Below are 12,562 nucleotides of genomic sequence, written 5' to 3'. Positions count from 1 at the left end.
TGAGAGCAGTTTTGCGTAGTTGACACCACTTCTGTGTTCTAAACAATTAGAATTATACTGAACAAAATACATAGGAGCAGATGCACATGTACAGAGCACCATTGGGAAGAACGCCATCAACACACTAATTATGTTTTAAAAATTGAATTTTATTTTTTATTTTATTCAATTAAAACCAACAGCGATAATTACCGCCACTAAGAGGTTTGAAACATAAAACAATACAACATCAAAAACAGTAAATTACTGTTGATTTATTTTTTATTTCATATTCGATTTTTTGACAGTGAGATCACCCTGTTCAAAATAATTACACAGATACTTTAAATTAAAAAATTATTATGAGCGTTAAAATACAACATTTTGTAAAGATTACAACTCCATATTGGGCTGCGTGATAGTAGAGTAAGGTATATCCTGAGGCCCCTGGTTTAGGAACGCTTAATTGGCCCTCTAACAGTGGAGTCATAGGGCGTTTTTAGCCTTTATATACATATTTTAATGCACTTTTTTTTTCTCTGGGCCCTGCCCAGGGACCTCTTGGTTTAGCCAGTGAGCCCTCATGCTGTTACACCACTGCTGATAGCATACTGTATATGCTGTATGTTGAGATTGTATAGAACTTGGATCAGATGATGATCCTCTTGATTTATAGAACATAAATTTGAAGACATGAAATACAGATATCAGAATTCAAACAGGAGTGCACATAAGTACACAGAGGCAGATATAAATTATATCTTGAAACTTAAAACAATTTCTTAATCAATACATTGAAGCTGTTTAATTGATCAGTTAATTTGATTTCATTAAATAAATCCATTAAATTCAATTTATATTTGCCAAAGTTAGCCTATCATGTGAGCTTTGCTCTTCTGGTTTCCATTTTGTAATTTCTTCTTTCTAAAAGAATACTTATTCAATTATAAAACTTAATGAAGATAAAATGAACTTCAATATCACGATTTAGCAATTCCATCATAAAAAAAGAAAGAAAGAATGAAAGCTGTTTTATGTTTATAGTTGATAAGTAACAGGTTGTATGTTCTAAAGCTTTGTCATCACTATCAAATTAGACAAAAAAAGTGCACTGTGCCCAAATATGGTAGTGATATGACATCATCATCCATATATGGGCACATCATATTTGTTGTCACATAAAGTTTGATAATGTAGATAGCTTTACAGTACATAAAACTTTGATCTTTCCACAAAACATGATGGATTAGGACACACCAATATTCTTATCTCTGTTTTCAAAGTGACGATGATTAATAACCCCCTCTAAAACCACCCCTTCTGCCACCTCGGAAACCAGGGAACCCTTGAAAGTTACCGCCACCACCTCGTCCTCCACGAAAACCCCCACCACCTCCTCCCCCTCGATAACCCCCTCTTCCTCTATATCCATCTCCATCTCTACTGAAGTTTCCACCTCCATAGGATCCGCCACCTCGTCCTCGGCCAAAGCCTCCTCTAAATCCACCCCCTCTAAAGCCTCTTGACGATTCGTAACCTGGGGGTGAAGAAAAACGGGGTCTTTGCTGTGGGGGCCCTCTGAAGTCATCCCTCCTGTGAATAACAAAAAGAAATTGGGTACATTTAACTAATTGATTGTTGAAATATGCTTTTTGATACAAGAACGTTAAATCTCACCAAAGACACATTTTTATACATTGCAACTTGGGTATATTTATTTATTTCAATATTACTCACGGTTTTTCTGATCTTTCTGCTCCATTTGTGAACACGCCAGCATTAAATCCAGACATCGCTTGCAGTACATTTATGAGTAGATCATCTTTGAGGCTTGGTGTTAGTATCTCCTCAGGATTACCAGATATACGGAATAAGAGAGATTCAATTACTGGATGCAGAGCAACCACCTTGGCTGCCTGATGGAAAGGTATTTGAAGCTGAACCCTAAATTAAGGAAAGATAACATAAGAACGGGTAAAATATATTTGCCGCTGTACCCTACATTAAGACAACATAATTCAAGGTAAAATCTATTTAAAACTGGACCCTAAATTAAAAGACAAGATATTTCAGCCTAGGTATTTGAAGCTGTACCCTACATTTATACAAGATAATTAAGACCAGATAAACGGTATTTGAAGCTGTACCCTAAATTAAGACAACATAATTCATCCAGGCAAAAGGTATTTAAAGCTGTACCCTAAGTTTCTTGCATTTTTTTATTTTTGATGTTATTTTGACAGGCATTTTGTAAAAAGCGCCATATAAATGAAATAAAATTCACCCAGGCAAAGGTCTTTGAAGCTGTACCCTAAATAAAAACATAATAATTTAGCCCAGGTAAAAGGAATTTGAAGCTGAACCCTTAAGGCAAGATAATTCAGCCCAGGCAAAGGTATTTGAAGCTGTACCCTAAATTAAAAAATACAGAAACATAGTAAACAAAGCACAAGTTTATCTCTATGTAGTGTTTACATACCAGTCATCAAGTTTGATTATACTGCCATCACTGTCCACTTGACGAGCACCGAACATCAACAATTGCAGAGGTGTCACCATTGTCATTGTTTTGGCTGAGACAGCTCTTGTTCTGATCTATAAACAAATCACATTTTTTATTTGTTTAACCATTACAAATTTACCACCAGGAATATATACACAAAGTGTCATAACCATATCAATATATCCACCAATAATTCGAATACAATGCAATTCAATAGAGTAATACAAATTATTATTAGGGCCTAGATTAACAACAAATACTGAATATTCATTATTGGTTCAACCAATCAAAGCATAGCATGCCTAAATATGGTATTAGAATGAATTAATTCTAATTTGCAAGGGAGTTACTGTGCTATGAAAATTTCTCTTAAATTACTTTCTCGCCAAATATGAAAAATGGCAACGGGAATGATTGCTCGATCTTGCTGAAGTTGACGGACGACTTGTGTATGAGGGCAGACTTGTTTTCAGTTGTCAACAGCTTTCGTTTTTCCTTGTGGTAACAGACGTTTGGATATAGTGCCATGACCAACAATGATACAACCACATCTAGATTGTTGTCTGGTCCAGAGTAGTCAAAATGGTTAGGCATCAAACATTCTAAATGAAAATTGAATTAAGAAATAAGATAATATTATGGGATCTATCAAAAAATTGATATCAAAGTGATAGTGATTCAAGTAATTCTTCTCCCGGTTACTTGGTGATTGTTGCCTGCTTGACTGAATTTAAAAACCATTCTAAAAAAAATGTTGTTACCTTCTGGAAATCCTTCCATTAAGAGAATATCTTTTAATTGATTCTGAAAAAAATGAAATACTCTAATTCAGTCCTTCTATTTCTGGTAGATAATTATAATTTTTCAATTACTTTTGTTAAATATTAATATTGCATAGCATATGTTGCTACCCACATGTTGTTTACATCCACACCACATGTTGTACATCATCACCACTATTCTCTTTGATCACAAACAATTTCATAGCTTAATACCATTTCCATCCAAACCACGACCACCACCACTTTCCTTTCAATTCAATCACCCATTCACTATTTCCATTTCATTCACAATCAATACTACAGCTAATAAATTTAACAAATTCTGGGGTTTTCCATCAAAAATTGAGTCCATCCCCCCTCAAAAAAAGGTGGAGGGGATATGTCCCCACAGGATCTGCACCATTGATCATCACTCCATCACCTACCCTGGCTTCATAAGTCATTCTTAGTGAGGTCATCTGTAGACTCTTTCTGTCACTGTATTCCATAGCTGCATTTTCACCACCTTGCATTCTAAAATATACAAAATGTATTTTAGTTACATAAATTGGTTGATAGATTTTACTTATTATGCACAGTTTAGAAAACATACAGTAATGTATACTTACAGGGCATTCTCCCACTCCTGGAAGGCAGCAAGCATTGCGATATGGTCACTGTGCCGCATTCCGCAGTAGCGTTTGTGGAATGGTGCCACTCTCCCAGCGATGGTCACAAATGGTTCAGTGAAGCAACTGGCAGCTGCAATTAGACACATGGCATCGCCAAGTCTGTTTCAGAGAGAAATTTAAAAAAAATAATGTTGTTATAGCTTCCCTTTTCTGTGACTACCCCAAAGTCTGGCGACATGATGAGAAACTGTCACACTAGTTGTAATCCTGTGCTGCTTTCTGGTCACATGATAAAAAGTTCCAAATGAGAAATTTAGAGAAGATCTATGATAGGCTATGTATAATTAAATAGAAAAATTAATAGTTTATATAATTAATTATTATTAATGGTAATCAGCCTTACTTCATTATGCAACCCATGATGATCATCTTGCCCAAGCGAGGTTCAATGGGCATTTTAGCAAGTACTCGTCCCAATGGTGTCAACTCTTCAGCTTCATCAAGGGCATGCATATCTATTAAAAAAACATTTGATGTAAAACAGCTTAATCAAGTTGTACAGGAGTTTATTTTTAAGACTACATTAACATAGTCTGTCTAGTCACAGTTTACATCTGGACATACTGTAGGATTATGTATGTGGACTATATTACAGTAGACCAAATACCATTCGGAATAAACGTTTTACTCAACAAACCTTTGAGGGCAGCGACTGCTTCCATGACAGAATCCAGGGGTGGTGGTTCAATAGCGTTGCCAAGAAATTCCTTAATTATGCCCAATCTGAGTAATTTAATGGTCAATGCTAGTTCATGCAGAGGCGTTCTGAAGATTTCTGGTGTGGTGTGTTCTTCAAGTTTCTCGTATCTGGCTCTGCTAATCAAATGAAATGCAAATCCTGGCCTCACACGTCCAGCACGACCTTTGCGTTGTTCCAAGTTAGTCTTTGAGGCCCAGACAACAGCGTAGTTTGTCATGTTATTGTGAGATGTAAACAATTTCATTTTGGCTCTAAAGGAGAAATATTTAAAAAAAGTTGAAGCAGTGTTTGAGCTGGAGAGCATACATGGTTTTTATAATTTTTTTCTTACAGCTGGAATGTTACATTTATCTAAGAGGGGTGTTTGCACCAGATAATTTGAGAAATAAAACACTCACTTGCAAATATCTATGACATAAACAACATCATTAATTGTAACACTGGTCTCTGCTATATTTGTTGACAATACAATCTGAAAATTACAATTTAATTATATAAATATAATAATTCTAGAATTATATATCCCAGATGATCAATGGTATTTCCGAAAACAAAACTGTTTCTACGCAAACACCTTACCAATACCAAAAGGGTATTCATGGTATTTTCAACACTCTTCACCAACATTAATATATTTGTGTTTAATTTAAATGTAGAGACAATGTTATGTTACCTTGGTTACACCCTCTGGTACCGGCTCAAACACACGATGCTGCTCTTCTCGTGGGATCTGGGAATGAAGCGGTAGGATTAAAAATCCTGGTCCACCTTTAACAACAAATTTTATAAATGTTAGAATCAGTGAGAATGAATGGTGTTAAAAAAAAATTAACAGATTTTTTTTCCCTTACCAAACCTTGGGCTTTCCTGTAAATGTCGCATAATTGCAAATATCCAATTCCAACCAGGCAGAAACACTAGGACAGCACCCTTTACACCTAGTCCACATATGTAGCCTAGCAACGCATCAATAAGTTCAAAGTTCATCTCTTTTTCACTCATCATATTCATAGCAGCTTTTGTCTTGTGTGTGTAATCTCCTTTTATTTCTCTATTCATATTTTCCTATAAAACAATTGTTATGGAAAATAAACACACACTGACATTTCAAATGTGCATATCTTATATCATAATGCCTAGGCAGGCAACCAGTACGGTTGGTAAGGTTTCAACCTGACCACTTTTTCACAGAGGCTTAAACACAGATTGTTCCCTTTTCTTGCGAAAACCGGACCATTTCTTGTGGCTACATCACTGCTAGAACTTGATATTTCTTTTCTTTCTCCAAGTACTCTCATTAGTGTTTTCGAAAAGCTTGGTTTCGAATTAAAAATCATTTTAATATTTTATATCATAACCATCATTCTTCAGTATAGTAACTTACATCTCCTTCTACTTCCTCATCACTGTCGTCATTTCTTCGCTTCTTTCTGGAAGTTAGTGTTGGAACAAAACCCAACATCTGAACTATATCCTCCAGAAAGTATTCTGCAAATATGAAAATATTCTTGTATTAATTTTTACCAGTAAATTGTTTAGAGAAGTAAAGAAGCATTATATTATTTTTAAGTAATTTATATTAATTATTTGTATTTCTGTTTAGTTGATTTAGTATGCAAAATTTGCAAAATTGATGACGTAAAAAATATGGTTAAAGTGTTGTTTAAAGACATTACCTTGTACTGGATGTGCTCGACCTTTGACCTCAAGTACCGGACTATCTCCAAAGTAGTTACTGAAAAGCCTAATGTCAATAGTGGCCGACATAAGAATGATACGTAGGTCTGGATTTGCTCGTGACATTTCTCGCAAAACAACCAATAAGAAGTCAGTCTACAAAGCAAACAATACAAAGACTATTTTATATAAAACTATCTTCTGTGGTATAGGGATAAGACACTCACCTGTAAACGATAGGTGACTGGTTCAAATCATTTAACTATTATTATTATTGGTTAAAGTCAAAAGAAATTTACGTTTAGATCACGCTCATGAATTTCATCAACAATAACGTGTGAAACACCACGAAGTCCAGCTTCCAACTTACGCAGCAGTGTACCTAAAAATGAGGGAAAAAAAATATGTATTTGTTTCAATAATCTCTCCAAATTATAATACTGTATATTAAATAACGTAAAGTATATTAATTATTAAAATTGTGTGTAAAACTCAAGTGTACTTACCAACAGTGAGAAAAAGAATTGATCCCATAGGCCTAGGTTTGATGGAATCGAACCTGACGGAGTAGCCAGTACTAAAGCCTAGCTCCTCAGCCCGCTCGGATGCAACACGTTCAGCCACTGACACAGCGCTGATACGCCGGGGCTAGAAACAAAAATAAAACTATTTTAAATTATTCTCAACAGGGATTATTACATGCTTTAATACTGCGTATTTTTCAAAAAAGTGCTGTTACACATAAACATAAATACAGCCAAAAAAATAGACTACCAACGAATAAATGTTTACATGTTGTGGCCAACTATCCTAACCAATTGGATCAACAATTAAGCACGTGAGTGACAATCAAGGAATATAGAGCATTAGACCATTCATGGTATATTTATCATTATATCATTACATGAATGTGGCTTACCTGTGTGACCACAACGTTGCAGAAGGCACCTTTACCACATTTGATATAGTCATCCAAAATAAACTGAGGCACCTGTGTAGTCTTACCACACCCAGTGGCACCTCTAATTATAACAACTGGATTGCGCTGTATCTCGTCCAAAATCATTCCCTGGGCGTGAAAGATTGGGAGGCCCTGACGACTTTCCATGCTCTGGAAGATAAATTTAAAATTTAGTTTTTTTCATTTTTATTGGGAAAAGAGAAAATTTGATACCAATGTAGGATGTCTGTCTCTCGCTGAGGTCATAAGGGATCGTCGTCATGCTTTTTGTAAAATTCCTTTGCGTAACTAGAGTTAGAGTTCCTTCACCAACTAATTCTAAATGAGACCTATACCAGACTGAGATTGTAATCTGTGTGTGGTAGCCAACAAGACATAAGTATAAACTTACCCGTATGTACTCTGGTTTCTGACTAGTCATATTAGCATTATTTAGAAGATCCTGGCTAACTTGCTCTAGAGACATCTATCAAAAAAATACAATTTTATAAATTTAATTTAATAATGTTTCATTGTAAGCCTATTTAACGTGATTAGGCCTCTATTTCAGTAATAATAAATGCATTTTTTATACAAATTCAATTAAGAAAATGGAAGACAAACTTAATGTTTTATTAATGATTAAAATATTTTATGATTGAATTCAATGATATCAATTATTGATTGCATTCAAGGAAATTTGTATTGAACTTTTGTAGTTTTTTATGTCATGGTTTTATTAATTGCTCTGAGTGGGATGAATAAATTAACAATAATGTGATTCCCACATCATTCATTCATTCAACTTTATTAGGAAAACTTTGTTGATCTTATCAAACTGTATACATATAAGATATAATAAGGAATATAATATTTAGAAAAAAATGATTTAACAGACAATATCTCAAAATTAAAATTACAATATCTACATAAAAAACAATTACTGTTCAAAATTTATTAACTTTGATGTTTCATATCACAATACATGACAAACAATCTCAGTTTACACACCGTATATAGATACAAAGTTATATACTGTCTGTATGTGACTGCAGAACAATACTTACATAGGCTAGTGGGCCTTCATCAATGTTGCAATTTGACCACGGGTTCCAATTAGCCTGGGGAGGGGACCATGACACACCCCAGCAGCCCCTTGGCCCTTCTGGATTTTCAAAGTCATTCTGGTTCAGTGCAGTTTTTAGTGATTGCGGCTCCTGTATAAAAATTGAAAAAACAAAGTAAAAACTAGAAACAAAATACACACAAAGAATGAAATAAAAGAAACATGTAATAAATAAATAATGTATTATAACTAACCTGCTGCGATGACTGTTGAACAGGTTGAATGTTGAGGGCGCTAAGAGTAGAGTCTATGATCTCCTCAACGTCAGGCACGATTTCTACAATGTATGGATCCAGCTGGAAATTAACATTATAAAACTAGTTATTTTTTATTATTATTTTATTGTAATTATGTACTGTGTTAATATTATTATTACTTCAAATTCTTGATATTGTACGCGAGTTATTGTTTTTGTAATTTATAACATTATTTTATATTAAAGTCGGTATAAATGCAATCTGTGCAAACTAACTAGACATAACATTTTGTATATTTATGTACCGATGCGATCCCTTATACTAATTTTGAGTATTAAGAGACTTTTTAATAAGCTTGTACAAATGTTTTAGGCATACTTGTATTTTTGTATTTCAATGTTTTTTAAGGGGCAACTGACTCTTTGAGTTATAGTTATTGTTTTGCTTTAGTTGCCCCTGACCATTGTGCTTTGTTTATGTTCTGTATCTGTTTATTGGTTGAATTACATAAATGAAATGAAATAAGAAATGTTTTTGAAAACTTGAGACTAGGCTTATCTAAATGAGTACTATACAAAAACATAAAGTAATAAGGCATACAGTATATTTACTTAGGAAGGAAAACGACCATGATGTTCTTTTAATGGTGCTATAAATTCTATTTTATAATATAATTGTAAAATACTTGTAGCTTCAAAGGAATAAAAAACGTACCGACATGGTTGTTATAAACAAGTAAATACAAATTTTTATCTAAAATGAGGTCACATAAACATAAAGTAATAAGCACTAATGTTCTTTTATTGCTATTATCATTTAGATAACACTCAAAATTCAAAACTCTATGCCATGGCTGTTAAAAAGAGTAAATAAATATAGTTGTAAAATAATCAATAATTACTTAAGTGCCCACAATTTATATCTGTTGAGATTATTTTTATTGCAGTAAAAACAATCCCAATTTTGATTTTGTATCAAGTCAGCAATTACCACGTACAGATTATCTCCAATGCAAGATTGATCAAGGTAAAGATTTCATATTTTATTATTTTTTTTTACAATAAGAAATAAGTATTTCCAGAAAACTGTGTGAAATGTGAAAATACTAAAGTGCCCTAGTAATTTCAATAGTCATTTTATGTGACTTATTCCTTGATTTAAATCTCAATCCTAATCATTATCTTTCTTATACAGTACATGCCCTCTATCTAACTTAATTTGTGCTACTTAGTTTTGTTATTTTTGTATTTTATAAGTAATGATAGAGTAACAGCAGTTTTCTGTTTGGGCTTATGCCTATTATTACTTGCTCCTGGCAAGATGAATTGTGAAATGTACTTTAATGAACTTTTGCCGAATAAATATTATTATTATTATTAACCAATAAATGATCTCACATGGTGTAAAATCTTGATTTCCAACACTTCGAAGTAAATTATTGTCATTTGATTGGAGGAGGTCAAATGATATTTAATAACTACTTCATTGAAATCTACACCATCAACTTTGCAATTTCGGTATATGCAAGTGTAATTTAGTTTTTTGTTTGTTTTTTAGGTGATCATTTAGAATAAAATGATCACCTATTGTTATTGTATAAAATTGGTTATCCGCAACGAAGTTGCAGGATAACCTCTTGTGATTGTACGAAATCATCATCATCATCTTTTTTGTCATCTTCTTTCTTTCTGTATGGTTTTTGTGTAACGCTTTTCTCTAAAACTTGCAAACATAACATTTTGTTAACTATGTTAACATTTTGACATTTATGTAACGTCGTCAAGCGAAGCTTTTCATGATGTTTACAATTGCGCAACGTGACGTACGCGCGATTTAACGATTTTCTCGTATTTAACATATGTCGAAAACCAAATAACATTTTAAAGTGAAACTTTGCAAAAGTTTAATTTATATCATGCGCTAACTTTCTGTTGAAAAAAAATTTCGTGTTTTACACAAAGTTACGCGCGCACGCGCATTTAAAATTTCATAATGCGCAAAATTAATTTCTAATCAACTTTCTACGCGTTTCATGTCATTTTAAGCATGTCAAAAATTCCCACACATGCGCAAATGTTTACGTGTGCGCACGTAGCATGTAAAACATTATTTTTTCGCGTGATTGATGTTTTTCCAGCCTCTTCTAGTAATTTTACCAACTTTTAAACAATTTCGACTTAAAGTTACGTCATACGAGCACGTCGAATTGGACAATTTGGGCGCGTTTTTGATGAAAAAGTTCAAAAATTCGTCAAAATTATGCCTTTTTTTAAACAGTCGTAATTTCTAAACTGCACGGTCAACTTTTTGTGGATGACATTTTCTGGAAGTTGATGAGTTGTAGATATCGGATCATGTATTAATATGGCTAACCGGACATTGTGGCATCATCGTGTGGCCACGCGAATATACAATTTAGGATTTTTGTATATTTTGTCATAGCTCATCACATTTAATAGAGCGCATCTCCACTTATTCGTTTTCCATTTTCACCCCGATTTTTATATTGTCTAGTTCAATCAACTATCTTTCGCATGAGTTAAAAATATTTTAATTTTTATGACGTCATCATGCCTAAAAATTGAAATTACGTGTGGCATTAATTTCATCTTTACAGTAAATTTTAAACTGTTATAGCTCGCAAGAATAAAATGTGACAATCACGATTAAAACGTTTTCCGGAAGCTATTGGACTGTAGATACGAAATCATGTAAACATTTTGCCAATCGGATGTTGCGACGTCATCATATGGCTGCAGTTAAATGAGAAAAGTCGTATTTTCATCTTTTGCATTATAATTCAATACATTTAAAAGAGCGTGCATCAATATTTCACGTATTCAAATTTCTTCTACACACTAATATGTTGTTGCTGAGATAATATCCTTCCGAAATTGCTATCTTTGTATTTCATTTTGATGCCGTCGCCATGTTAAAATTTGGAATAAATTGCGGCTCCCTTAATTTCACCTAATCTACACTGTATGTAATATGTAAACAGATTTTACTGTTTATACCGACTGTAATGAAATAGCCCAAATCGTTTATTTCCTACCTATTTCTATAATGTAGCAGGCCAAATAAGACGTTATTTTTACAGGATAGAGGGCGGCAAACAATGTTTTTCTCGTATCAGAGCCGTTCATCGTTGTTAGGAGATATGTGATTTCTATTACATTTTCTGGTTTGCTAGTCAGTTGCTTGTCCGGCCTGTAGGTCAAAACGCCAACGTGAACACTTCCTTTTGGCCTCAACCTATCCCCTTAATGTAAAAAGATACGTCGTTAAACGTCCATGTTAACGAAATTCACTACATGTAAACTTCAGGTCAAGGGTAAAAATATTAGCAAATAAAAACGCACGCGCACGTAGGGTCATGCGCGTGAAATCGGGTGTTAAAAATTTAAAAAGCTCAAAATTAAGTTTTGATCAAATTAAGCATGAATTGGGCCATTTGGGTGTTTCAAAAAATTACTGCGCAAAAACACGTTTTTGCGTGCGCGATACTTAAAAAGAGTAAAAATTCGTACAAATCGCATTCTACTCACCATCCTTAGTACATTCACCAAATTTGAGTCAGTTCCGACTTAAAATAACGCTATACGAGCAGGTTAAAAATGACAAAATGCGCAAATTAATTGCATCAAAGTGCTGAAAAATGGTGAAAAATAAGGCATTTTTAAAATGAAAATATTTCTTCAGAATGCACGATGACCCCCAAATGTTTTAACTTATTCTGGAAGCCATTGAGTTGTAGATATGAATTCATGTACATATTTTATGTACAAAATGTTGTTACGTCATCAAATGGCCACTTGAATTTAAAATTAAGTTTTTTTTCTTTTTAGTAATATTTTATCACATTCAATAGAACGCATCTCTGTTATTTTGTGCCCGATTTTCGCTCAAATTTTAGTATGTGATTGCTCTATTAATTAAATTTCTCAGGACTTGCCACTATTTTTATTTTGACGACGTCATCATGCG

General features: G+C 33.6%; 1 protein-coding gene across 1 annotated transcript in view; it reads right to left on the bottom strand.

The window, feature by feature from the left end:
• Positions 1–243: 243 nt before the first annotated feature.
• The window catches only part of LOC140047079 (ATP-dependent RNA helicase A-like), a 50,295-nt gene continuing 37,976 nt past the window's right edge, over positions 244–12,562 (bottom strand). Inside the window, exons 9-28 of the mRNA XM_072091890.1 lie at positions 8,573–8,674; positions 8,320–8,469; positions 7,665–7,739; positions 7,232–7,423; positions 6,819–6,960; positions 6,612–6,694; positions 6,312–6,468; positions 6,020–6,123; positions 5,487–5,700; positions 5,309–5,403; positions 5,034–5,107; positions 4,573–4,886; positions 4,279–4,390; positions 3,873–4,034; positions 3,690–3,777; positions 3,244–3,286; positions 2,861–3,084; positions 2,459–2,574; positions 1,717–1,923; positions 244–1,572 (exon numbers count right to left, since the gene is read on the bottom strand). Coding sequence (XP_071947991.1) covers positions 1,272–1,572; positions 1,717–1,923; positions 2,459–2,574; positions 2,861–3,084; positions 3,244–3,286; positions 3,690–3,777; positions 3,873–4,034; positions 4,279–4,390; positions 4,573–4,886; positions 5,034–5,107; positions 5,309–5,403; positions 5,487–5,700; positions 6,020–6,123; positions 6,312–6,468; positions 6,612–6,694; positions 6,819–6,960; positions 7,232–7,423; positions 7,665–7,739; positions 8,320–8,469; positions 8,573–8,674 — 2,955 coding nt within the window. The 3' untranslated portion in view covers positions 244–1,271. The remainder of the gene's footprint in view (positions 1,573–1,716; positions 1,924–2,458; positions 2,575–2,860; positions 3,085–3,243; positions 3,287–3,689; positions 3,778–3,872; positions 4,035–4,278; positions 4,391–4,572; positions 4,887–5,033; positions 5,108–5,308; positions 5,404–5,486; positions 5,701–6,019; positions 6,124–6,311; positions 6,469–6,611; positions 6,695–6,818; positions 6,961–7,231; positions 7,424–7,664; positions 7,740–8,319; positions 8,470–8,572; positions 8,675–12,562) is intronic.

The sequence above is a fragment of the Antedon mediterranea genome, chromosome 4 (genome assembly GCF_964355755.1).
Source record: "Antedon mediterranea chromosome 4, ecAntMedi1.1, whole genome shotgun sequence".
Classification (NCBI taxonomy): domain Eukaryota; kingdom Metazoa; phylum Echinodermata; class Crinoidea; order Comatulida; family Antedonidae; genus Antedon; species Antedon mediterranea.
The sequence above is the reverse complement of the archived record's forward strand: the minus strand, read 5'-3'. Positions and strand labels throughout refer to the sequence as shown.